General features: G+C 39.1%; 3 protein-coding genes across 7 annotated transcripts; 2 read left to right on the top strand and 1 right to left on the bottom strand.

The window, feature by feature from the left end:
- Positions 1–366: 366 nt before the first annotated feature.
- On the top strand, positions 367–6803 carry LOC116689946 (cilia- and flagella-associated protein 157). 2 transcript variants are annotated; one of them, XM_032516682.1, is made up of 9 exons: positions 367–627; positions 1870–2141; positions 2696–2858; positions 2964–3210; positions 4416–4516; positions 4937–5087; positions 5630–5754; positions 6310–6451; positions 6681–6803. In XM_032516682.1, exons 1-9 carry the CDS (start codon positions 545–547, stop codon positions 6711–6713), a joined length of 1317 nt encoding a protein of 438 aa, XP_032372573.1. In that variant the 5' UTR covers positions 367–544; the 3' UTR covers positions 6714–6803. The 2 variants fall into 2 exon arrangements, with proteins under 2 accessions (XP_032372573.1, XP_032372572.1); XM_032516681.1 differs by having other exon boundaries at positions 383–627; positions 1867–2141.
- Positions 6804–8159: 1356 nt separating this feature from the next.
- On the bottom strand, positions 8160–14015 carry LOC116689963 (uncharacterized). 2 transcript variants are annotated; one of them, XM_032516707.1, is made up of 3 exons: positions 13704–14015; positions 10576–11439; positions 8160–9855 (listed from the first exon to the last, which is right to left on the bottom strand). In XM_032516707.1, the coding sequence occupies exons 2-3, from the start codon at positions 11256–11258 to the stop codon at positions 9594–9596; spliced, it is 945 nt and encodes a 314-aa protein (XP_032372598.1). In that variant the 5' UTR covers positions 11259–11439; positions 13704–14015; the 3' UTR covers positions 8160–9593. The 2 variants fall into 2 exon arrangements, with proteins under 2 accessions (XP_032372598.1, XP_032372599.1); XM_032516708.1 differs by lacking the exon at positions 13704–14015 and adding an exon at positions 12502–12623.
- A 1212-nt stretch (positions 14016–15227) lies between these two features.
- Positions 15228–25697, top strand: LOC116689898 (GTPase IMAP family member 8). 3 transcript variants are annotated; one of them, XM_032516569.1, is made up of 7 exons: positions 15255–15502; positions 17436–17479; positions 17650–17727; positions 19373–20011; positions 20223–20285; positions 21231–22403; positions 23233–25696. In XM_032516569.1, exons 3-7 carry the CDS (start codon positions 17709–17711, stop codon positions 24849–24851), a joined length of 3513 nt encoding a protein of 1170 aa, XP_032372460.1. In that variant the 5' UTR covers positions 15255–15502; positions 17436–17479; positions 17650–17708; the 3' UTR covers positions 24852–25696. The 3 variants fall into 3 exon arrangements, with proteins under 3 accessions (XP_032372461.1, XP_032372460.1, XP_032372462.1); XM_032516571.1 differs by lacking the exon at positions 17650–17727 and having other exon boundaries at positions 15256–15502; positions 23233–25682; XM_032516570.1 differs by lacking the exons at positions 17436–17479; positions 17650–17727 and having other exon boundaries at positions 15228–15502; positions 23233–25697.
- Positions 25698–26302: the final 605 nt, after the last annotated feature.

Genomic DNA, 26302 nt, shown 5'->3' with positions numbered 1-26302 from the left:
ATATATATATATATATATTTATTTATTTATTTTCTCTGAGAGTTTATGTATAGAGAGGAATGAATATATATAATTCTTCAGCATGTGGCGCTAATTAAGTAAATATTGGCGGTGTGTTTAAAGGAGATTTTCTCTGATGGTTATATGCTGAGACCTCTGCTGATTAGAAACCCGGGAGCGAATCTGAGACATTTAGATCTTTAATTAAAAGAGGATTGAATCAATATAGTAGAAAGATTTGCTTCTCTTTGTTTATCCCACACATTGTTCTTCCTTGCCTAAACCTTTTTCTTATGATGAGGATTGAGGATGGTATATTTGTGTATTTGTATATTTTTTGAGGATGGTATATGTGATGGTAATATATCTTCCGAGCAGGCCTGAAGGCATCATTCCTTAGCAACAGCGTTAGAGCCTTGGCTAACGTAAACTAGCTGGATTATTCTGTGGACTTTCTTTAAAAAATGCCCTGAAAGAAGGATTTAAAAAAGCGAAGATAACAACAAAACAAATACATATACAGGAAAAAGACAAATATATAACTATGGGGGATGTAGTCGGTCTTGAGGACAAAGTGAAGTCGTTATATTTGATACAAATTAAATATCTGGATGAGCAGTTGGAAAGGTAATGTTAGCTAGCTAACGGTAATTTAAAATGACTGAAACAATCTAGCGCTAGCTAGCTATCAAAATAGTTGCGAGTGAATGAATTAATCTGTATTTATTAATCGACTAATTTAGCTCTAACGTTACTACAAGCTTTCAAACTGTGTATAGGTTGGTCTTTTTCATGACTCTAATATGTTAAAACAACTGTTTCCCCTCATGCTAATTTACCTTAGTTTGAATTCCACTTCTATTGCACACCATTGCACTTTGTGATTCTATCATCAACCAGGGGTGTACATGCACAAGTACAAGTACATGTATTCAGTACTGTAACGTTACTTAAGTATAAATTTGAGATACTTGTACTTGAGTTACTTGAGTCTTTTCATGCCACTTTCTAACGTTACTTCCACTCCACTAGCTGTCGAGGAAATATTGATATTTCCCTTTCAGATATAACTTGGAGTAAAAAGTACAATATTAATTTACATTAATCTGACATCTTTATTTACTAGTTACTTTACAAATTAATGATGTATCTAAAATGCATGTAGTTTATAAAATACGATATTTTCATTAATCAAACTACGCAACAATATATAGCTAGACCTACAAATACAGCTGTAATGATTAGCGTTAGCTAGCCGATTAAACACTGTTTCTAGTCTTTATGAGTCAAATGTCAACATTTTTCTGCATTGAGTACTTTTACTTTTAATACTTTAAGTTCAGTTTCCCGATGTTACTTACATACCTTTACTTAAGTAACATTTTCAATGCAGGAATTTTACTTGTAAATGAGTATGTCTTACAGTGTTATATTAGTAGCCTACTTTTACTTACTTGAATACTTCTTCCACCACTGGTATAATCCATAGACTGTAGCTACATATTAAAATTAACAGTCTATGGTATCAACAGAATTAAATTAAAAACATTTTTTTGAACTCAAATGTATACGGTATGGGGATCAGCCTCGAAGCCTTTACCTTAATACATACCCTTATTAATTTTACTGACCTTTTTTTACAAAGTAAAACATTGCATGGACGTGTTGTGGCCCTTCTCCAGCTGCTGGTTTCTAATTATCACTATACTTCACTTTACTGTTGATGTACTGCAACTGAGGACAAGCTTTAGTCACATTTTCAGAATGATACAACTTTCTGATACAGGATGCAGTTATCATTGTATTTCTAAAAACAGAAATCTCAGTAGCTTCTCACATATAGTAACAGCCTATATCTTTATCCAGCAGATGTCAGCTTCAGTGTGATGAGCTGGAGCAGCAGAACAAGGACCTGGCCTCTCAGTACAGCATGCTGGAGAAGGACAAGCAAGACATCATCGAGTACCTGAAACACGCTGTGCTTCGCAAAGACAAGGAGGCGGAGGAGCTGGCTGCGTGGCTGGAGAGTCAGCAGCGGATTGGCCAGCAGGACAGAGAGGCCCGGATGCTGCACCAGAGCCAGGAAGTTCAGGAGCTGCAGGACCAAATTGATGAGCTGACCTCAGAGAGCAGGGTGCTAGGTGGGACAGTAATAATGTTTCCTACACAGTATTTAGTCGTTTCAACCTCTACCGTCACAAACAGATTCAATCAGCAGAGAGGGCTAATTGCTTTAAACTTCTATATTTATATTAATTCATCTTTTAATTGTTTTTTCAATTCGTTATTTACAAACATATTTAATGATTTTTTTTAAATTTAGTATTAAGATATTTTTTAAATGCATTTTTTACCCATTTGTCAATGGACAACCTTGGTAGACAAGAGATCAGGATAGAAGAGGGATCATTCATCTCATAGGACCTGCCACATCTATAAATGATCAATACATTGATTTTGAGAAACAGTGGGATTGGTGAAGCAGATTAACAGCTAAATCTCAGTGGGTGGGAGAAGTTTATGTACCTGGACCAGAAAGTACATTATGTGGGATCGGATTGTGTCGGAAAGTTGCACACACAAATATACCTGACAGGGGTATATATTACTGTTAATCTGTTCGTTTGCTCTTTGTGTGAAGCATCCTCTCCTCTCCTCTCCTCTCCTCTCCTCTCCTCTCCTCTCCTCCGCTCAGTGGCAAAGTTTGAGGAGCAGCATGAGCTGGAGGAGCAGCTGGAGCAGCTGTTGCAGCACCAATCTGACATTGAGTCTCTGAGGAAGCAGCTAGTCAGTGAGAACAAGGAGCATGACGCTGCCATCGAGAACCTGAAGAATGACGCAGAGTCGGAGAGGAACAAGTAAACTGACAGCGCCGTTACATCATGCTGATCTCCTTCTTGAATGTTTAACTTTTGCTGTAAATTGTGAGCAACAAACACTAAATGTTTACCCTGAAACAACAGGATGTTCCAGGTCAGGTGGGGCACGTTGGAGGGTTGCGTTAGGAAGAAGGTCTCACACATTGTCCAGGAGGAGAGGGCTCAGCACAGAGAGCTCCGGGAGAAGGTCGAAGAACTTCTGAACAGGAACACAGAACTGTGGAGTGAGAAGAACGAGCTGCGAGACCAAGAAGATGTTCTTCTCTTTCATTTGGACAACTCGAAGGAAGAAATTGACAGGGTCAGCAAGAAGATTTTCACCAGCAAGAAGGTAAGACGACAACTATTAAGTGGTGGCAGTGGTGGAATGTACAATTTCAAGGTACTTCCATTTCTATTTAATTCTCTCATCTCAGAGGTAAATATTAAACTTTTTACTCCACTACATTCGATTAGAGTTTTCATCCATTTCATGTGAAAACCTTGTATCCCCAGATGTGCTGATTTTGAATGTTTGTGACAAACTGAAGGATGCCATGCTCCTTCATGTGTTGAGAAAATTACCCTACTTCTTAAGCTAAATAGTGATACCACAAACTTTGTATTTACTGGTAAACTATCTAGAAGATACAAACAACATCTGAACATGTCCAAAGCATAAAGACAGGGGGCATGCAGAGTTGAACTGAAGAACTCTTCATCTGCTGTCAAATGTTCTATCCCTGAGCTTTGCCCCATGTTCAAATTACTGTGTAATTGTTTTGTTTTTTTAACAATGCATGTTGGGAAGTATAGCCCAGTAACAACATTTCTGAATAACTTAATTTGATGAGTTAAGTAAATGAAATTAGACAACTGAACGAGGTGGTACATAAACCATTTAAATTTGATGTTGACAAATGTATATGATTAAACTGAGTTCATAATAAAATTAAAATTAAATAAAATTTAGCCATTTTGTTCTTATGTGTTTCTAGGAGAAATAAGCTGTGTTAAACCACATGTATGTAGTATGTTAAACAATATATAATTTGTTCCAAGACAACATTTGAACTTTGGAGTGACTCCAGCACAGGGGACATCTGGAGTTGGACCAGAGACCTGTTGATCTGCAGTCACATGCTTTACCACTGAGCTCTACCCCGTTTCCAATCCTTACATCACTGTCTGTCTCGACGTGTCTGTGAGGGCATAGCATGTGCAAAAATTGGATTTGAGAGATATTGCAGTACTCAGGAAGTTTTTAATTTACATTCAACTACCAGAGCTTATATGTACAGCAGTGATGATTTTTAACAACTTTTCCTCGTTTGAAGAAACTACATTTCTATGCAGCTTCTTAAACATATTTTTTCTACATTTTGGTTCTCAGTGATCTCAAGTTTCTCAGTTTGTGCTTAGGAATGAATGTGAAGTGTATTCTATGTGCAGCATCTCCACTTGTGAGGAGTAGAGTTTTGCTACAGAACTACTTTTTACCATGTCCTCCTTTTACAGGTTGGATAAACAAATCATTCAACATGTTCCCTTCTTCAGGAGGTGGAGCAGCTGACAAAGAACTGCCAGCAGCTGAGGGTGGATATAAAGAGCTGCAGCACCGCCTACGAGAGCACGCTGACCAAGAAAGAGGCTCTCAGGTAAAAGTTTACTCTGTTTTCAATCGTCCAATCTAAGATTTCAAGTATCAAGTATTGTAATGTCCTGAAGATTCAAAGTCCCATTTTGATACACAGTGTGCTTTTCAATATGCCATTGTGTTATTAATGTAATTTTACTCCTCGCCCAATTCCACATTGGGGGGTCAACTTGAGGGTCATGGGAGCAGAGGATGTGAGAAAGCATTTGTTAGTGGTACAATGAAATGAAAAGCCCCCTTATCAGTCCATATTAGTAAACAGGCATTTCAAGCTATTGAAACATGAGTGACGCTGGTAGAGAAAATAGCCTGAGATAGTATCCAGAATTGAACCAGCTACCTCTTGATCTGCATTCAAATGCTCTGCCACTGAGCTATACCACCTCTACTTGACCAAGTGCTGAGTCATTGTTTTTTTCAGACGGCGCCTGGTTTCAGTGTCAGAGAAGTGCCATCAGGAAACGGCCCAGGTAGGTCAGCTGAGGGCCGAGCTGCAGAGGGAGAGCAGCATGAGGAGGCAGCTGGAGGCCATCGTGCAGGAAGCAGTCTTGATTCTCAGCCACATCTTGACGGTAAAAACACAGGACGGTTGCAAACATCAACGATCTTTATGTCAACTACTTAGTTAAAACAAGTAGAAGACATGGAATCAGAAATGTACTTTTAGAAGAACTCAATGTTCTTAGGTATCAGAGGTTATTTGTCTCTTTCTTAGTGATATAGTTCTGCATCATTTATATCACTGTAGGGCTGGGGGACATGACAACATATATTGATATTTTGTAGATATTTTTCCATTAACAGGTTGAACTAGAATATGACATAAAAGCAGCACCAGGTTGTATAACACGTAAGACTAAATATAACACTTAGCACAAACCTAATTAAGTTTTTTTTTTAGGCTGTGCAGTTCAATTACATCTTGATTAAATTGTTTGTGAATTGATGATCATGTAAACTAAATACAGAATAATAAGGTTTACACATTAATTGTGTGAGCAATACTGCATTGAAATAAATATTATTAGGTTGTTGCCTCTTACATCTTCCTAAAAAGTATCACACCCAATGAGATGGCTTCTGATTATTGAAGCTGTTTTTCGGTCCTCTGCAGGACTCAGAGAAGGCGTCCGAGACTCAGTGGAAGAGGCTGCAGGAGATCCTGGAGAGCCCTCTCCCCCAAGGAACCGTCTCCACTCCTGAAGAGGAACCACAGACCTGTGACCCCGGAGCAGCCAGGTACTGGGATCACTCTCCCCTGGGTTGTGTCTCTTAGTTTTATAACTGTGTACAGCAGTGTAAACACTGCTTCTGCTTCCTCACGGCAGCACAGGGAGCTGGACCTGCTGGGACTCGAGTCCAACTAGAACCAGATTAGCTGTAAACGGGTCACATCAAAATGCTTAAACAATGCATTCTCTCTAAGTTAAACTGTAATTTAAAAGTCTTAAATGCACAAGGAAATGTTTTTTTTTTTTTAATTTTCCATCTCTTCAGATATGTCAAAAAGCTGTTTTATTAGTTAATATATGAACATATTTATCTTACTTTTTCTTGAACATTAAGGAGATAAGAAGGGGGATCAAAAGGATAAAAGTAAATCAAAGTGATATTAGGGATTTTAAGTAGCTTATCTCAAATTAAATCTGTGTTAACTGCAGCCATCCCATAGATGTAGTTTGTACATGTGGTAGAGACAAAATAAACAGCATCATCCCAAAGTATTAAAACCTCAAGCTTAAATTTAAGAATAGAGCTGGATGCAATGGACTTCATCCTGTGTCTCCTCCACAGACCTCGGACCCTGAACATCGCTACAGATCCGTTGTTCCTGTTGGCCCGCTACAGACCAGGCGACCTGGGCCTCGTACCCCGACCCATGTGGAAACAGAAAGCAGCCATCTCCAGGTCACTCCATCCTAATGCCTCTCAACAGGTCTGTTATGAAGCCGTTTGTCTGCAGGGGGCAGTGTTGGGTCAAATCACTTTCTCCAGTGATATGTTCTCACTGAATCATGCAAAGCTATGTTCCTCCTCTGCCTGCTCTGCTCTCATCTCATCTCATTGTTGTCGTCATACACAAAGCATGTTTACAATGGGCCATTGTTTAGACTTTATACAAGAATCTGTTCTTTGCATAAATGCGGTTGCTTTGTGTCCCTCAGGAAACCGTGCGGTCCGAAGACATCCAGCTGTGATCCAGAAGCCGAAGCCTCCCCCTCTTCAGACTGAAACGTATTATAAAGATTTACCAAAATCACATCACCGCCTTCAGGACAGCTGTGTGTAGGATGGGTAGGATTCAATCGGCGGCTCACATGGCCGCAATTGTTAAATGTGTTGTTAAGATGTGCCCGCCGACATCATACAAAGCCACTCAACACCCACACTGTCACAAAGGATGCGTGACAGATATAACGGGTTCAGCATGTGTCTTGTGTGTTTGTCTGTGTTAAAACAATTAGCTTTAATAAAATGATTGTTTCAAATTTCCAAGCTCAACAGGTGTTTTTGGAACTACTTTTAACCAAAGAAACTAGGATGTTTCTGGAAAAAATCTTGATTGGGATATAAAGACAAAATGTAGTCAACATGGGCCTTTCTTGGGACTGGGACTATCATAGGAAAAGCAAAGATGTTACTAGTAAAACTAAAGAGGCCTCTGTACCAGGGGTGATTCTAGGATCTGCATTTTTATAAGGGGACCCCCTTATAAAAATGTGACAGATATAGTGCCATCGCAAAAGTGATAACCTCCCGACCCCCCCCCAATCAGTATTTTTTTGTTATTCCCCCCCCATCTTCCAGCTCCATGTTGCACTTAAGCTACACAATACAACAGGGCCGATGTGATGTGTGCGAGTGGAGGAGACGCTGCACATAATTATGGCATAGCTTTCTCCTCACCAAATTAGGCTAACAAAGTAACCATTTAAAAAAATAATAAATAAAAAAGTCTTGCTCATGGGCCCTGCCCAGCCCAAGGATAGCGGGTCAGGTTGGGTCCAGTTGGGGCACAGAATCTAAACGAATAATAAACTTTCTTTTTCATAAAAACAAAAAACTATGCATAATTCAAAAAGGAATTTATTTAAGTTCAACACAAGGCAAACATGGTAATAGAGCAAGCTTTGCTAAAACAGTTATAAAAAATATATAAAATAATTTATTTTATATTGCACAGTAAAACAGGTCAAGGCCTAAAAACAAAACAGGAGAAACCAATCAAAAACAAGATATACATTGGATTAAAACTTATTTTCTCTCACATGCAGGTTGAAAAATTTAAACATTAAATCTAAATAAACAAATTTAAATGGATGAATTCTTTTGGGACAGAACATTTAATTTGCAAGTCAAAGAATTAGTGGAAAAGGTTTTGCTTGGGGGCCGTTCTCTCATTTGCAGATGAGAACTGATCACTGATCTGTTGATTGGTCAGTTAACGCATGACCACAGTTCTTAGTGAACAGTTGGATTTAGACAGATTCTGTGCGTGATACCAGTGCAGCACAGGAACCGTCCCACATCTTAGCCTCCTGCAGGGTGTAACACGGTCATACTGACCCAGTATTTAAAACTCCAGGTACAGGATTACCTCATGATTTCAACCCCAGACACCTTTTAGCTGCTTTAAAAGGGGGTAAAGTCACCACAACAAAATACATGCAGACAGTTTTCATTTTAGTCGTCCAAGTTTTCACATTTCTGCCTCCATGTCAATTACATTGAGGATGGGATTTATTTTGTGGCGCTTGCAGTCCTGAGAAAGTACGTCCAAAAAGAATAAATCAAACTGCAACAGAAGGTCCCTGCTACTGTGAATAAACAACAACAACAAGAGTTTTACAAACAATTTAACTGTGAAAACTAAATTATGAGAAGGCATTCCGATGCCGTTAACACCTCAAATGGAACCCCATCATCCTCCATTGTATCAATGTTGAGGCCAAAATAATCTGAAAACCTAGATAAATAATAAAAAAAAAATCTGCATGGAGAGACAGCTCTAGAGGTAAAGTGGAAAAATATATTTCTGTTGTTACACTGTCCAGCGATATTCAGTTCCATCATGCATAATGTTTCAGCTTCTATGGAAAGCCTGTGCTCTGTCAGACTGTAACTAGGACTCCGTTTATTTGCATGGCTCCTGTTTACAGCATTTGATTATGCGGGGCAGAGGTGAGACAGGAGGAAATGGACTCATGTAAATAACAGCCATTTAGAAAGACGGAACACAGAAACAGACGGACAATTCAGGTGCTAGGCTTTCTTTAAAGTGCTAAAAGCTGCCAAAAGGAAGTTTAAATATGAAGATGGCACCGCCTGGAGACAGCTTTACGTAGTATTGATTGTTTTGTTTTTTTAACGCATTATATTTTGATGGAGTTTTATGTCCCAATGGGACAGTGTAATTAGATTCAGTCCCTTATCTGCAGCTGGATGGGAGCCACCAGAGACCTTGTAATATAAATCAGCATAATACAGCACGCCTACATTTCTCATCTTATCTGCCATCACTTGACCATCGGATCAGCCATTTTGTAAAATGAAATTCAAGACATTAAAAAAGTGGTGATTGTGAGTGTTTCCCCCCAAAACCCAAAGTAACTGAAGGTCGAAGTTTTAAGGGCTGAAAGTCAGATTAAAGTCCACCACTTCCCACGTTCCAGTGCTTCTCTTTCTCAGCTGTTACATGACTGCCATTTTGTTGCTTTAGGCAGAAAGATCTCACGTCCAGCTACATTTAGCCAATCATTTAAAACTTTTGGCACAAGTACTGTAAAACAGTCTCACTGCTTCTCAGTCTCACAGATACTGTACCTTTCACCTGCATTTTGGGAGTCAATTTTAAGGATTAATTCTAAAATCTATGAGTGGAAAGTCTTTATGCTTCTCCCTTTCTCAGCTCATGAGTGAGTATTTGTGTCCTGTCTTTGGAACATTAAAAGCCAGAAACAATTGCTTTCTATTTAACATCTGAATCAGTTTTTGAGACAGATGCTCAATTATATTCAGATGGTGGAATTCTACCGTTCTCCACCACTGAAATTAAAAGCAGCAGGAAGAATGTGATGTCACCCACTTTTGTCATTTTTGTATGTGAGGAGGAAGATGATGATGCCCGTCAGCAGCACCATCATCATCACCACAGACGTCAGGAGGAAGGCCCGGCACGCCGGCCGGCCCGTCAGGCGGAACAAAGCTCCGCCTATGCCGCCCGCCTCTGCGCCGCGGCTCCCGGCAGGCGGGCTGGGAAGCCCCACGTCCAGAGAGCGGTTCATCGACCTTAGAGATGTCAGCGACCTCTGACCCCACTGCCGCTGACCTTCAGATGACCTTAACCAGAAACACAGAACTATTACTGATCAAATAAAGCTGGGAATTTTATTCTGCAAGTGGAATTGTAATACTCTGCCTGTTTTAACCTCAAAACACAAATATAACAGGTAACTGGGTTAATCTTTTTTTTTATTCAATGCTTTACTTAAAAGGCTTGATTCTGTAATAGTATATCCAGAGGCTGTTCACCTTCTAAACATCAGGCGTTTATTTTGTCCACAGACGTAGCAAAAGGTACACATAAGCGGTTGACTCCCTTCCTTCACTGTGGTCAATCTTGAACAGGAAAGGCCTGACTAAGGGGAAAATTAACCAGCAGAACAGAAGGACTGATTCATGTGGAGCAAACAGGAGTTACCTGAAGCCAGCCTGGCTGTTAATATTTAAGTTATTAAACTTTTATATTTACATAGTCAAATGTAAGATGTCTATTAAATATGTTAACATCTACCTCAGCAAACGCATCTCTTAAAGATGTAAACATTTAACTATATGCCTGTGGTTCCCCAAGTATGGCTGTTGAGCTTTAAATGCATTTGTGTTTAAAAACAACCAGTTTAAGTTTTTATTTGGCTTTTTAGCTGCAGCTGAAAAGGAGCACAACGAAGAGATAGGACAACTGTGTATACTGAGGGGTATTAAAAAAATAAGGAAAACATTTGCTTAATTCAAGATATAAATTTACTTTTAAAAGCTACACGTTTAGATTCATGATACCTTTTGACCTGCAGCTTCCCTTTGTTGCGCAGGAAGCGGATGCTGTAGACTCTCTGCATGGCGGCCGGCAGGTAGGACAGCATGTCTGAGTTTGTGGCCAGTTTGGGCAGGCCGAGGGTGGGCAGGGGCGTGAGGCCGCGGCACAGCGGGCACTGGATGGCGTTTGGCTCGGCCGACTTGACGTTGATGCGCGCCAGGCACTCAAGGCAGAATGTGTGCTTGCATTGAAGCATCTTGGGACAGCGGAAGACATTGTTGAACTGGCTGAAGCAGATTGCGCACTCCAGGTCCGGGCAGGTGTCCTCGGCGCACTGAGACGGCAGAGGAGACGGGCGGAGGTCTGGGGACGGGATGATGACAGAGACCTGGCAGGAGGGGGGGGTGCTGGGGGCAGGGTAAGGGTTCTGTGGGGGAGCTGGAGATAGACTTTGAGCTAAAGACGACACTAAAACTAGGCTGGAACCTGGAAGAAATGAGGCGGCGTGGTCCGAATTTGGTGATAGGACCGGGTTTCCTCCATTGGGGTCTGACGAGGCCTGATAGTGAGGGACATTATGGCTCAAAACTGTCACAGAGCTATGACCTGTGTGGATGAGTGGAGGAGACTGTACGGTGGCCGACAGAGATGGATCTTGTGAATTATAAGGTTCAGAAGGTGGACCTGTGTGTCTGTAGGGATTCATGACCGGTGGACAGACAGGCGGATGGGGGAAGGATTGCGTGAAAGAAGAAGAAAGTGTAGCTCCAAGTAGAAGAACAGATGGATGATGTTGAGCCGTCAGCAGTCAGCAGGGACAGGAGGCATCAGACATGGATGATGAAGATGCTCCTGGCACAACCTCAGTCTCCAGCCCAAAATGCAATCTACAGTTGACAAAAAAACAACACACTGCAAACCAACCGTAGTAAATCTACTTAATAGTGTATTAGTATTGTATTACATGGCCATAGATATGTGGACAAAACTTCCCGTTCTTCCTGATTTGGTTTAGAAATTAAATCCTAATACTGTAGCATACAGTACACTGATATTTTAGACACATTTGAGTCTGTCAGTTTGTTTTGTTTCTGTTTCCCGTTTTAACATGATATCATGCACAAAGCCAGCTCTAAAGAATTTTTTTTTTTTTCCCCTTCATTCTTCTACCAGCATTGGAAAGTGATAAAAAAAAAATGCTGTGTTCAAAGATCAAACTCTTGACTTCCTGTCATAAAAAAGTAAATGTAACAGTTGTTTTAGTCTAACATCAAATTTCAATCTAAGGTGTAATATGGATTGCCGATTGCACTTTGACATCATTATTATTAGTCTTTCAACAAGTACAACTTGGACTGCACATTCTTTGAGCTATCAAGTCCGGTCTTGGACGGTTTTTCCATGTCTCATACTTTTCTTGGACTCGCCGGTATTTGGACTTGTCTTTGTCTCCGCCACTGGTCTTGCCAAATATGGCTTTTGGTGTTGACCAATCTTTATTATGTTTCTCTAACCTTTTTGGACAGTATTGTCTTGGACTCAACAAAGATGGTTTTAACTACAGCCCTGTCAGTCATATTGTAACACTGCAACTGTGTTGTCCACTCTATATCCATGATGTGCACCATACTAACGGTATACTTTGCAGCATAAAAGAGAAATAGCTAAACTGACAGATAATTATTGAAAACATTTTATTTCAAAAGAATTTTGATACACAAAAGAAAATTATATATTTAAAGTGCAGCATTTTCAAAGCAAAAGTTCATCATGAACATTTAACTCTGGCAGACCCACTATGGGTGTCTACTTTACAACCTTGTGTAGTCTGACCATAAATAAATTTTAAGTTCTAGTAGATCCCGAAGACAAAAAGTGTATCAGCCTGAAATTTATAAAGTTTAAAAGAAACCTATTACTAATTTATTAAAAAGACAGAAAGTACTTACCTCCATATAGAGACATGCAGTTTTCAACACTATCTCTCTGTACAAAACTGCTGTTTCTGTAGGTTTAAGTCAAACTAGATGCTTGTCTGTGAGTAACACTGTACCACACAACTGGAGTCATGTTTCATTCTAACTGGTATCACCAGGACAGAAATTTGCATCTTCCATTTTATTTAAAACAGGAAATAACATGCAAAACAAGCCGGCCTTCTGCAGGAATCAACCAAAGCTCTCAACACAACCAGAGATGAACAAAGATCATCTTTACTCTCTAATCTTTACCATCTGTTACGTGTGTCTGCCCCATCTGTCCTCTAAACAGGACAATTCCTCCTGTTGTTTTGCTGTGGTCATGGACATGCTACTATTATAATCTGTCTGCCAGGAGTTTAAAAAATAACCTCTCTGATCACATCTTAATCTTTACAGTGGACATATTTATTGCAGTACTGTTTAGTTAGATTTAGTTTTTAATAGATGCTCACGATATTGTGTCCGTGTGGCTTTTGATTCGGCCTGTAGACAGACAGGCAAACATGGTGTAGTTCGCACTACCAGGCCGAGATAGCAACTTCAATAGAGATTAAATATGAGTTGGATTTAAATAACAGTTACTCTGGTTTGGGAGTTATTACAGTCTTCACAATAGTTATTCTGGTGCTAATTTAACAGCTAGGCCTACAATAGGACACTCACCAGAACTGACATATTCAGGAATTCAGAACAAGCAAACCAGTATACAGAGAAGTTGAATCATAGGAAATTAAACATACACAAAATTATAATTTATAAAGTACCTTATAGCAAAAATACCTTACAGAAATTGATTTCTTAAACGGGGGGGGGGGGGGGGGGGGGGGGGGGGAGTAGTAAGAACGGCCTCTAAATTCGGCATTGTAAACGTTGTGTGTATAAAAAAAAAAAAATACTTCCTGTTATACTTTCATGGCTACACACCATGTTGGGCAGAGTCCTGGAAGGGACCAGTTGTGGAGTGAAGGCCTACATTTACAATTGATTGTTGTTGTTGTTGTTTTTGGCAATCCTCCCTGCCGAATTTACTTTAGGACCCTCTTGATTTGTAAAACATATAAAATAACCAATTTTTATTATTTGTGTGCCTTTATACACGAACAGAAAACTAAACAGTAAAAACCATGAAGGAAGTTTGGCACGCAAGCACTGTAAAACACTGCTCTTACCGTTTAAAATCACCGGTGACTGATGTTCCCTCTGATCTGCATCATCATTAAGCCGGTTTCTCACATAAAGTCCTGGTCGTCCAGGTTTAACTGGCCGAGTTGTGAGGTCGCCTGTTGGCCTCAACTTCTCTTTCTGTCCGCCGTGTGAAAGTTTGACACTGCATTTGAATAGCTGACAATAACGAGGGAACTGAGCAGAAGGCTAGTAGGCGCGCACGTTCCTGGCTGTATTTGAAGACTAGCTCAACACACGTGAAGAAAGTGACGCTGATTAACGCTGATTATGACGATTACGCTATGATAGCCTGCCACTGAAATATCAATTCAGACAAATGTATCTGGCTAAAAGTAAGAAAGAGTCCGAATAATAGGCCTAGCCTACTGAGTCACCCAACATCAGGTGTATGGTAAACTGGAACAGAATCATCGCTGTTTGTAACTGAAGTAACCACATGAACTGAGCTGAAAAGAACATTTTCTTGCTAGCCATATTTTCAAAACTCCGTAATTGGAGACTTATTGTACAAACAAAGATAACAGCTACAGCCACCCTGGGTAGGTGGCATAAATTGATTGAGTAAATTGTTTTGGTGTTACCGTGTAGTGTTTAGGTTGAGACATTTATTAGTCTGTAAATGTACAGATAAGACTCTGAAGAGTCTGAAGTATAAACTAAAGGTGAACTAGGTAATAGAATAATCTTTGAGAAATGTTACAATAGCTTTGTATATTAAATGTATAAAAACAAGATTATTTGCCAGATTTAACATTATTGGTAGGCTCATTGGACTTTTTTTTACCATCACAAATATTAGGTGATTTTTGAAGAGGATTTTTGTAATTATGTAAACGATAGATTTTGGGACATGTGGCCTACCATTATTTATTTTTATTTTTCTTTATTTTTTTAAGCGAAGTCAAATTCCTTGTAGTGTTCACATATAGAGAGAACAACCCCAATTCTGGTAATGGTGACACTGTTAATTACCTCAAACCTTGTTCTTGTACACAATAATAATATTCACCATCGATGTCAAATGTCGAAAAACCTGATACTCAAATTCAATGTGCCGTGAAACGTGAGAAGTAATGCAAGGTTATTCAGGTATGAAACCTACTGAATAAAATCATATAGTTTAATTTTGTTGATTGACAGCTGAGGAAGGACGTGTCTTTGTCTTCGATTGTCTGCCCTGTGCTCTCTGTGGTAGCCTATCCTAACTGCGATATCTTAACTGTAATATTGAGTAACAAGAATGCTTGTCTGTAAGCTACATCATTTCCTTACCTATGAAGAATAATAGTTCATTTTCCTTGTCCTGTATGTGAGGTTAGCTGCTAATAAGGAATGTTCCAGAGGGAGGCGCTATTACATTGAGTTCTGAATCAGAGTATGTCATGCTGACAGAATGTTGTCTCTAGTTGTAGAAAAAGCCCGAAGAAGTTGTTACTAGCTAGAGACATGTGGAAGTAGCTTTGTAACTTGTTAAGCTGTCATGCCTGTCCGTTTGTATTGAACGTTTAAAGGAATTGGGATGTTGTGGACATTAAGTTCTTCTTCAGAAGATATAACACTCTCGCTGTTTTACCTTGAAGGATTCTATGAGGAACTTTCAAGGAAATTAAATTATTGGTCTGTTTGATGTTTGTTTATCTTAATCGTGACGCAAAAGCTTAAGTGGCGCAAGGGGGGAGGATTAGTCATTGACATGTGTCCAATGCTGATGAGGAGGCTGTCTTATCAGACAAATCACAGACTAGATGAGAGGACAGAGGAGCCATGGAGGGAACTGCACCAGGTGAGAGAGAGAGCGAGAGAGCGAGAGAGAGAGAGAGAGAGAGAGAGAGAGAGAGAGAGAGAGTAATGTACAGTCTATCTGTTTCAAATGAAATTTATGAATATTTATGTAATGCATTGTATGAGAAAGATTAGAAACTTTTTTCAAGGAAGTAAAGAACCAAGACATGCATATAGAAGGGCCGGGTGGTTTATGATGTCATATGGAGGTTTAGTCAGTTTGGTGTGCAATGTGACACCATTATTATTTGTGTTTGTTTTGTCTGGACTCTGGTGGATTTGGACTTAATCTTGACTTTGCTGACTTTGATTATATTGTCTTGATCGCAGATGTTGAAGATGTTTTTTTTAAAGCATTATGCTGCATTTAATTTAAAGAAAGTGTGCAACAATAGACTTAGAGACTTAGACTTCTCTTTATTGATCCTTTGGGACGACTCCCGCAAGGAAATTGAAAATTCCAGCAGCAGTTTTAGCAAGAAAAACAAAATATATAAAAAAGACAATAAAATATCACTAATAATATTAAAAATAATAAGAATGACAATAAGAATATTTGTCAAATAAAGACAAAAAAGACCATAAATTATTATCAAAAGTGTCAGTGTTGAGTCCAGTGTTAAAGTGATAAAGTGACCAGGTATTAATGTAAGTCCAGGTGTGTGTGTGTGTGTGTGTGTGTATATGTATGTATGTATGTATGTATGTATGGTCCTCTCTGCCCTATTTCCTCCTCCCCCCGAGTGAGGAGTTGTAGAGTCTGATGTCATGAGGGACAAAACAAAGGAGTCCTTGAGTCTGTTGGTCCGACAATATGAACTAAGTGCAGGGGAATTATAGATGTAAATTCCCTGAGAACATCAGCAGATAAAGATAATTAAATAAATTACATTGACTACTTCTACTACTAACTAAATGAAACAATACACAGTGCCACTGTTTGAAGTGGAGAAATGCTGCTATCATACCAAAGAAAACTGATGATTTTCTGTCTTATGGAAGATTCTTATTTAGTCCGACTAACTTCTGATATCTGTGTGACACTGTCTTATCTGTTCTATCTGTGATCATGTTTTGTTATTTATGCATCATTCTCCTTTCCTATTTCAGAACTGTTCATAATGTTCATATTGTAATATAATAACATAATACTATTTATCCCAGTATCCTTTGCACTATGTTCCACATTTAAATATTTATTATTGAACTTTTCATTGCATATATTGTTAGAGTATGTATCTATTGTGTATATATTAGTGTGTTTATATATTGTTTTGGTTGTTTTGTATGTGTAAGCACAGTGTGAGCAACAATGCTCCAAAGAAAAATTCCTCGTATGTGTCCTCATACCTGGCAAATAAAGCTGATTCGGATTCGGATCAACCTTTGGATCTAAGCAAGTAATTCAGATTTAAGTAAACAGAATATCGAGTTAGCTCTGCTGATTTAAGTTGCATTATATTACCTTGAACTAGTGTTTATGCATTAATTTAACATATACAGAATGTGTATTCTGTTCAAAGCTTGTACCCACTTTCAGATGTGTGAACTGTATGTATTAGGTGGGAATGTTATTGTTGGTCTGACAGAACAGAAACTGGGTGAAACCTGTTCAACTGGCTGTGCCTCTACTCTCGTGTTACTTTTTAGTTGCTTCCTTGTCCTGAACTTATGTCATGTACCGAGGTTCACCTTTTCCCTGAACTGATTTTATCTTACCCAACCGAACTGTAATTAGTTAGGTTGAAACAAAGTCATCTGTATTCTTAAATGAGCATCTACTATCACTTTGAAGAAGTCAAAACTGCCAAACATGAATAGAATGTTACTTGAACCACACCTTAGATACCAGTGGAAAAAAACCTGAAACAAAATAACGTAATAGTTTGATAACAATCCAATAAACTCGTCCATTCTTTCTTTTATTTTTTCAGAAAAGGGCAACAGCACACTCAGCTGAAATAGTCAGTCATATACGGTATGTGCATATGCATGTTTTATGAGGAAATGAGTTATATCCCTACATATGACTGTACAAATATGTGTTAATCAAAACACAAATGCACAAGTGACTGAATGAATGGAAACAGATGGTATTGTTATTTAATAAAAGCTTTTCAGTAAGTGAACCTATTTATTCTTTTTTAGTTTCTTAGAGTTCGTTTCCAGTTGAATTGGTCTCTCATGCGTCCAGTTAAGTGACATAAATGGCGACTACACCACCAGGTGAGTTTAGTTAGGCTTTATTAGTCTGGATAACACACTGTCTTGTCCACATATTACACACTTGAAAAAACAAACTGAACTATGTCTATGTTTATCAATGTTTGCCATTACACCGGTGCATGTTCAAAGTTAGTCTCTGGATCTCCGATGTGAGTCCTCCATGATCTTTCTATCTATTCTATCATTTACTGACTCCTGGTCCACTCATCGATGCTGTGAGCGGTTTGGGTCTGTTTTCTGATGTGCATTCAGGCTCTAAAAGCTTGCTTGTTTTCTCCATTATTATGACTCATTAACTGGCCGATGTCAGATTGGATTCAACAGTTAGACAGGTCACAATAGTACAAAGACAAAAAAATAATGTAGAAATCCAAGCACACAAATTCATAAATTGGTGTGCACAAGTTTGAAATCAATGTGTAAAAATGAATAAACTGTAAAAAACAATTAATGGGAATCATGGGAACAATAAGGGTTGCTGCATGCTTTTACCAACACCTTTGGAATCTTGACGGATGCCACTGTCTGCTCCTGCAATGTTATGGGCTTGTATGCCTGATGTTTGTTTTTATTAGCTGTAACATGTGTTCAAGAAAAGTGCTTTCCAAATAAAGCGTATTATTGTTTTTTATCATTTTTGGTCAAAAGAAGCATCATGCTCATTTCAGTGAAGTTTGCAGTTATCAGAAAGTATTGCTTTTATATAAAGGAATCAATGATTTTAAACAGGATTAGCATACATTACATATGTTACATTTATTCAGCTGACGCTTTTATCCAAAGCAACTTACAACAAATGCATTCAACCGTGTGGGTACAACCCTAAAAAATGCATATTGACTATGTAAAGCTATGCCCCCTTTCTAGTGAGTGTTTCGCAAGCAGATTGGCAGTGGCAGAGCATAGAAGAGATGTTTTCTTTTACCACCTTTGCTTTTGAAACCAAACCTACACCCTTAGTTGACAGAGTTATTGGCAGTGTGATTATTTCTCTTGTCCATACTGGCTGTAAAGTGAACCCAATCCTAACATGACTACACTGCAAGAAATAAAGGGACAAGTCCACAATCCTTGTTCTATTTATAAATGCAAGTTATCCCATGCAAGTCAAGTGGGTATCTTACAAAATTACAGTCTTATTAGCACTAAATTCCATCTTTATGTTTGCAGCAGACTGTTCTCTTGTTGAGCTGTACATCCTGGTAATTGCATGTAGGTGTGTTGCTGGGAAAAAGCCACCAGCGATAAATCTAAATGTGACAGCCAGGACAAAGATAGGCACTCTTAAGTCTAACTAAGTAGAATAATTACACACACCAATAACTCTTTCAGTGTACATTTGACACGTGGGCATTGTATGGAAATAGACTTTAAACAACTTCATGCTATCCTTTAAGACTAGACTATATTAAGGACTCTAAACCACATCTAAGAATGATCCTAGAAATAGGATTCCTTCCTATCTGAGAGGCTGATTAGGTAATGATTTGCAACATCAGTGGTGAATTTTAAGTTGTTGATGGCAGACAGATCCTCTCTGAGTCTAACTTGGGGAACTGTGAATTTCTTTATAGTTGTATATCCATTGGATCATATTCTATTGGATTATTAAATATTAAATAAAAGTTTCCCGTTTTCTTTTCAGTGTCAGAGCTGAGGGTTGTTCTGCTGGGGAACAGCTGGTCCGAGAGGAGTTCAGTGGGGAACTTCATACTGGGAGCACATGTGTTCAACACTAAGGAAGAACCAGTCTTTCTGAAAGTTAGTGGACGATTTCAAGAGAAAAAAATTGTTGTCATCAATACTCCAGATCTGCTGCTTCCAAACATCTCTGAAGACAAACTAAGAAAACATGTAAAAAACTGTGTGAAACACTCTGATCCTGGCCCTCATGTGTTCCTACTGGTTCTACAGCCTGAAGACTTCACTGAGGAACAAAAACAGAAACTCTGCCGAGTCCTGAAACTCTTCAGTGATCGGTCATTTGATCATTCACTGGTGCGGATATCAACACCCAGAAAGGAGAGTTCAGGTTTCATGTCCAAATATGCACACAATCTACCCTTAAAAGACATGGTCAGAAAATGTAGATACAGATACATGAGGCAGAAGAGCCTTGAATTTTCAGAGCTGTTAACATACTTGGATCAAATTGTAAGTAACAATGGAGGACATTTGAGGTGTGATTCATTTAAAGCCGCAAAGGTTGCTTTGCATGGTGGTCATTGGAGTCTGAAAAAACAGGAAACGTCTATTGCTGACTTAGACTCGGTAAAACCTCCTGGTAAGTGCTAAATGTGTGACAAATACAACTGAATCCCGATTAAGTTAGAACATTAAGTTGAAACGTATTAAATTGAATGGTGTTGATTTTTTTGTAGGGCGGAAATCAATGGTAGAAACTGTAACCAGCTGTAGGCCTATTGGGATATTTATTACAAAGATCATCATATACTGTAAACAAAGATACATTTTATGCTTTGTTTTTTTTTCAGTCACATGGCTCACACCAAACACATCACACAACCCATCAGCAGTGGAAAGCACAAAGAAACAAAGTAAGTAAAGACTGTTCCATCCAGTATATAACATGTCATAAGTAAACATTTTCTCTTTAATCTCGAGGTTCACAATCACTAAGAATGTGATAAATGTTTAGCAAATAACCACATGAAACAAAATGTATAATGCTGACACATCAACATGCTCGAAAACGTAGCAAAGACCCTTAAATTGCATCACATAAAATATGTAAAACTAGACTTTTACAATTATTTGATATGATTGTTTCAGCGAAATCATATTGTGTCAATGTGATCATCCTTCTAAATTAATAATTACAAGCTGAAATAAACAGTTAGTATTTGGATAGATCTTATATTTCCTCCTCTTTGTGAACCTTCCCTGAATAAATTAAGGTTAAACCAAAGAAAAGGAAAAAAAAGTGCAAATTCATTTTAAATTTCACTGTAGTTTTTTGAAGTCAGATTGGTTTGTTTGTAATGCTACGTTCCAAGCAACCCGCAACTCAAGTTTTCCAAACCTCCTACCCATGAAAGTGCCCTGGAACAGCAGTCAAACCGCTAACTTACTGCTCGTGAACATGTACCAGATCGTTGTACTCCTAGTTACAGTTTTGATGTCACACACACATAAACAACAATGTCGACCCCTGTTGATGATGTGTAGACGCCGGTGATTAACAGTGAGAAACATTGTAGAAATTGTAATCAAAAACAATACACATACAGTATGATTGTGTACTACTACAGGTTATGTTTATTAAATGAAGCCCAAAATAAGTTAGCTAAGCTAACGTCAATGGTGCGTAGCCACTAGCTAACGTTAATGCTAGAGGTTTCTCATTACTTGAAGTGGAACGCTACCAAGTCGTGAGTCGTGACTTGAAGTCATAATTTACAGGCTAAAAATGTTGTCTGGAATGCAGCATAAGTTTCTAGTTGTTTGTAAAACACTGAATCAATATTTATGTCGTATTACAGCATCTGGACTCAGGATTGTGATGTTGGGGAAAAGTGAAGATTCAAAGACAACACTCGGCAACTTCCTCCTTGGTAGCCAAGACTTTGATTTCCAAAAACATACCTCACTTAACCATGGTGTGGCCATCTGTGGAGAGTGGAATGGACATTTTCTAACAGTAGTGAAAACTCCAGACATCTTCAGTCTGCATGTGGAAGCAGTCAGAGAAGAGATGAAAAGGTTCATCAATTTTTGCCTCCCTGGACCAAATGTCTTGCTGCTGTTAGTACATCCTTCTGAGTTCACTGAGGAGAACAGACAAACACTGGAGTTCATCGCGAGTTTGTTTAGTCAAGATGCCTTTCAACACTCAATGGTCATTACGACACATGAGGGGAATGAAACAAGTTTCATTGTAAATCAGCTTCTTAAAGGCTGTGGTGACAGACACTGCAGCATGTTAACAATTAACCGCACATTGTTAATGGAGAAGATTGAGAGCATTGTGCATGAAAACAAAGGAACCTTCCTCACCTTCACTGAAGAGACCATCAGACCAGCTTTAAACCTGGTTCTGTGTGGGCGGAGAGGAGCAGGGAAGACTTCAGCAGCCAAGGCCATTTTAGGACAGACAGAGCTTCATTCAGTCTCCAACTCATCAGAGTGTGTTAAACATCAGGGAGAGGTGTGTGGACGTCGGGTTTCCCTGGTGGAGCTGCCTGCCTTGTATGGAGAAGGTCAGGAGGTAGTGATGAAAGAATCATTAAGGTGTATCTCCCTCTGTGATCCTGAGGGCGCACATGCCTTCATCCTGGTCCTACCTGTGGGCCCCCTCACTGATGAAGACAAGGGAGAGTTGGAGACCATCCAGAACACTTTCAGTTCTCCAGTCAATGACTTTATCGTGATTCTGTTCACTGTGGAGTCAGATCCTAAAGCTCCAGATGTTGTAACGTTTCCAAAGGAAAACAAGGACATCCAGGAGATCCGTCAGAGCTGGGGAAGAAGATGTGTTGTTCTCAACATTAAGGACAAGCAGCAGATTGCAGAGATGTTGGATGGTGTGGACATACCATACGGCTATACAACTGAAACATTTGCACATGCCCAAATAGAAAAAATCATGCAACAAGAGAAACGTATCAACCTGCAACAAGCTGAACTTCAGACGCTGAAAAAGAGCAACATCACATGTGAGTATGCCAAAGGCTTTCCCATGTCTCAGCAATGTAGACATTACACTTGATTCTTGAAAGTGTATTTTTGTCATGGTCACGTAATTGCCAATGTTGGGCAGGAAAACTTTCTCAGTAACGGTTTACACTAGATGCTGAAGCGCTGTAATTAATCCATTCTTAGGAAAGCAGCACACAGCAGCAGCCTGCCTGGTCATCATTAGCACATTTCTATGCACCGGTCAACAAGTTATTCTGCTCTACTATTCTTCAGACACGGGCCTATAGCTCATTTGTGTGAGGGTGTATGTAGTCATCTCTCCTCTCTGTTTTGAAACAACAGACCAATGTGGATAAGTAAGTAATTTCAAAGCCCCAAACACAGCAGCGATACTCGGTAATAGGGGTAAGAGTATTACTTTTTTAAGAGGTAAATAAGTAAAAAGTTACTTATTACACTATCTCTATCTATCTATCTATCTATCTATCTATCTATCTATCATTTGAATCATATGTCTTAAGACCTTGTTTAACTATAACATATATATATATATATATATATATATATATATATATATATATATATATATAATAGTTTAGTTACAACATCTGATACAACCGTTTCAGCTGAAATTAGGCTATGAATAAAGGACTATGATAATTTGGCTAACTTTAGCTATCAAAAATAACAGTCTGTGGTTAGCATTAGAGACTGCCACTCTTTGTTATAAATCGGCCTGTGATTAAATGATACCACAGTCTCAACTACCAGAGTCATTTAGTTGTACCGGCAGGGATACGGTAGTGCATTTCAGTTGTAATAACTCCAGTTCTTCCTATTTCCCAGGTGATGATGAGAAGCAGAACCCAGAGTGTCTCAGGATTGTGCTGATAGGGAAGACCGGCTGTGGAAAGAGTTCTACAGGTAACACCATTCTAGGAAGAGATGAGTTTAAAGCTGCATCAAGCCAAACATCAGTCACCCAACGCTGTCAGAAAGCAGAGACCAAAGTGAACGGTCGTTCTGTCGCTGTGGTCGACACTCCTGGTCTGTTTGACACAACTTTGTCCCATGAAGAGGTTAATGAGGAGATGGTGAAATGCATCAGTCTTCTGGCTCCAGGACCTCATGTCTTCCTGGTGGTGTTAGAAATTGGCAGATTTACACCAGAGGAAAAGGAAACATTGCAACGTATCGAGAAAGGCTTTGGCAAGAATGCTAAAAAGTTCACCATCATTCTTCTAACTAGAGGAGATTCCCTTGAACATGACAACATGTCCATTGATGAGTACATTGCAAAAGGATGTGTTTACTTTCAGAAACTAATCACTGACTGTGGAAGAAGATACCATGTGTTCAATAACTATGATGAGCAAAACCAGACACAAGTCAGTGAGCTAATAAACAAGATTGACACCATGGTGAAGGAAAATGGAGGCAGCTGCTACAGCAATGAGATGCTGCAAGAGGCCGAAGCAGCTATAAAATTAGAAGTGGAGAAGATCCTGAAGGAGAAGGAAGAAGAGATGCAGAGAGAGAGGGAAGAACTGTTTAGAAAATATGAAGAAGAAAAGGAAGCAATGAAAAAAAGAATGGAAGAACAGAGAGCAGAAATGGAACAGGAGAGAATACTGAGAGAAAAACAATATGAGGAATACATCAACAAGGAGCTTGAAGAAAGAAAGAAAGAACAAAGAAAGAGAGATGAAGAAGACCAGGCAAAGAACATACAGGAAGGATTAAAGCGACAGGACTGGGAAAGAAAACTTAAAATCATGGAGGATAACCTAAAACAAGAATTAAAATCAAAGGAAACCACTGACAGTAAGCTGATGCTGGAAACAGAAGAGATGAGGGAAGAACAAGAGGCTTGTGAAAGGGAATGGAAAGAGTGGTGGGAGACAAGAGATCAGGACTTTAAACGGAAGCTACAGGAAGGATGTGCAATAACTGAGCAGGAAAAAGAAAAATACGAAAACAACAGAAAAGAAGAAGATAGAATTAGAAGAGAACAGGAGGAAAAAGAGCAAATGAAATTGCAGGAAAACTATGAGAAAAGGCTGGCGCGTATAAAGGAGGAATTTGAAGAAGAAGCCAGAAAGAGAGCGGAGGAATTCAATAAATTCGGAGAGAAATGCATGAAGGAGTTGAAAGAGCACGAGGAACAAATGAAAGCCAAAAATGAACAATATGACTTTTTACAAGCACTTTCAGCTCAGAGAGAGGAACGGATGAAGAAGAAACATCAAGAAGAAATCTATAACTTAGTGAAGTGTTTCACCAAAAAAAGAGAAAATGTTAAAAGAATCAGTGACTTGCTGAAAAAACAAGAACAAGAAATGAGGGGGGTGATAGATCTGAATGATAAGGAAAACCTGCAGAAAACACATGAAAAACAAATAAGTGACTTGATACAGGAACTCCTGAGAGGAATAGATCAACGACGTTGGTGTCCACTCTTATGAGACGTTTTATGTGTAGCCACGCTAGTGGCTTGGCTCTAGGGTTGGGATCTGTCCATCTGCCATCTGTCCAGACTGAAACACCTAAACAACTTTTGGGAGAGTGCCAATAAATATTGCCGTTTGGTTTCACACGGACACTAACAGCAGTCTGTTGGTTTGACGCATCCATCCACCCCATCTTCCTTCCTACCTGCTACCTTGGATTAGAAAATGAAAAACATTTGTGAATGTCAGAAACTAATGTAATCCAAAACGTAATTGAGAATGCAATTTAGCTGTATGGAAATGCAATTTTTAGGGGACATCGCTGGACTTTGCTGATCCTCTGACTTTTCATCTAGAGCCATCATCAGGTCACCATTTAAGTGTGTCCAATACTGTGGCCGAACTCTAGCAGGGGGTGGCAGTAGCTCAGTCCGTAGGGAGTTGGGTTGGGAACCGGAGGGTACGGACCAAAGTATGGACTGTGGATCGGTAGCTGGAGAGATGCCACTTCACCTCCTAGACACTCCTAGGTGCCCTTGAGCAAGGCACTGTACCCCCCAACCGCTCAGGGCACTGGCAGCACACTCACTCTGATATCTCTCCATTTATGCATTAACTGGTCCTGAGCATGTGTGTGTATTTCAGGCCTGTGTGTAGTGATTACTAACAAATAAAGTAAATTGTAAATTGTCCAATGCTTTAGTTTGTGAACACAGTCTATTTTCTTTTTAAGTCAGTTACAATAACATTATGATGGAAGTGAATGTTTGCTTTCTTGATTAGTCTCAGTACCTTTGTTTTCTTTTGATTTGATCTACTTAATATCTTCACATAAAGCTTGTCAAGAAATCATGTAATCTGTTTACAAGCCAAACAGACAAACCTACAAAACTTGTAGAATGGAGAACAATAAATGACTACAAACTGGACACTTTCAGAGCCTGATCATTTGTTCACTTGCAGCATATTAAAATTAGAATTGGCATCAAACATCAATGTTCAATGTAATTGAAGCAGAAACCCTGGTAAATCGTCTGCATTAATGTATGACTTACTATATAGTAAGTAATTCTTACAGCAGGCCTACATTATATGTTCTCAACAGCTGCTTTTAACTTCTTCAGTTCATTGAATCCCTGCAACCATGTGAAGCCAGAATAGATAAATCTGCAGCATTGTGTCAGTGACAGTAAAGGGACAGTTCGGATGTTTTGGAGCTAGGTTGTATGAGGTATTATCCGTACTCACTGTATTACCTATAGTAGATGGAGGTTTGGAGAAGCAGGCAGGAGTAGTGACATGTAATGTACTGCTGTGGACAGGGACAGCAGCCTAAAGAATTTTAAATTTTTCTTTTAAATCGATGTCAGTTTGAGTGTGCATAATATACACCAACCTGTTTTCATGAACCACACGTTTAAAAAGCAACGCAAAGTTAAGCACTGTATTTTGTATGATTTACAAAA

This window comes from Etheostoma spectabile, chromosome 5 (genome assembly GCF_008692095.1).
Source record: "Etheostoma spectabile isolate EspeVRDwgs_2016 chromosome 5, UIUC_Espe_1.0, whole genome shotgun sequence".
Lineage (NCBI taxonomy): Eukaryota > Metazoa > Chordata > Actinopteri > Perciformes > Percidae > Etheostoma > Etheostoma spectabile.
This window is presented reverse-complemented; position numbering and strand designations above follow the sequence as displayed.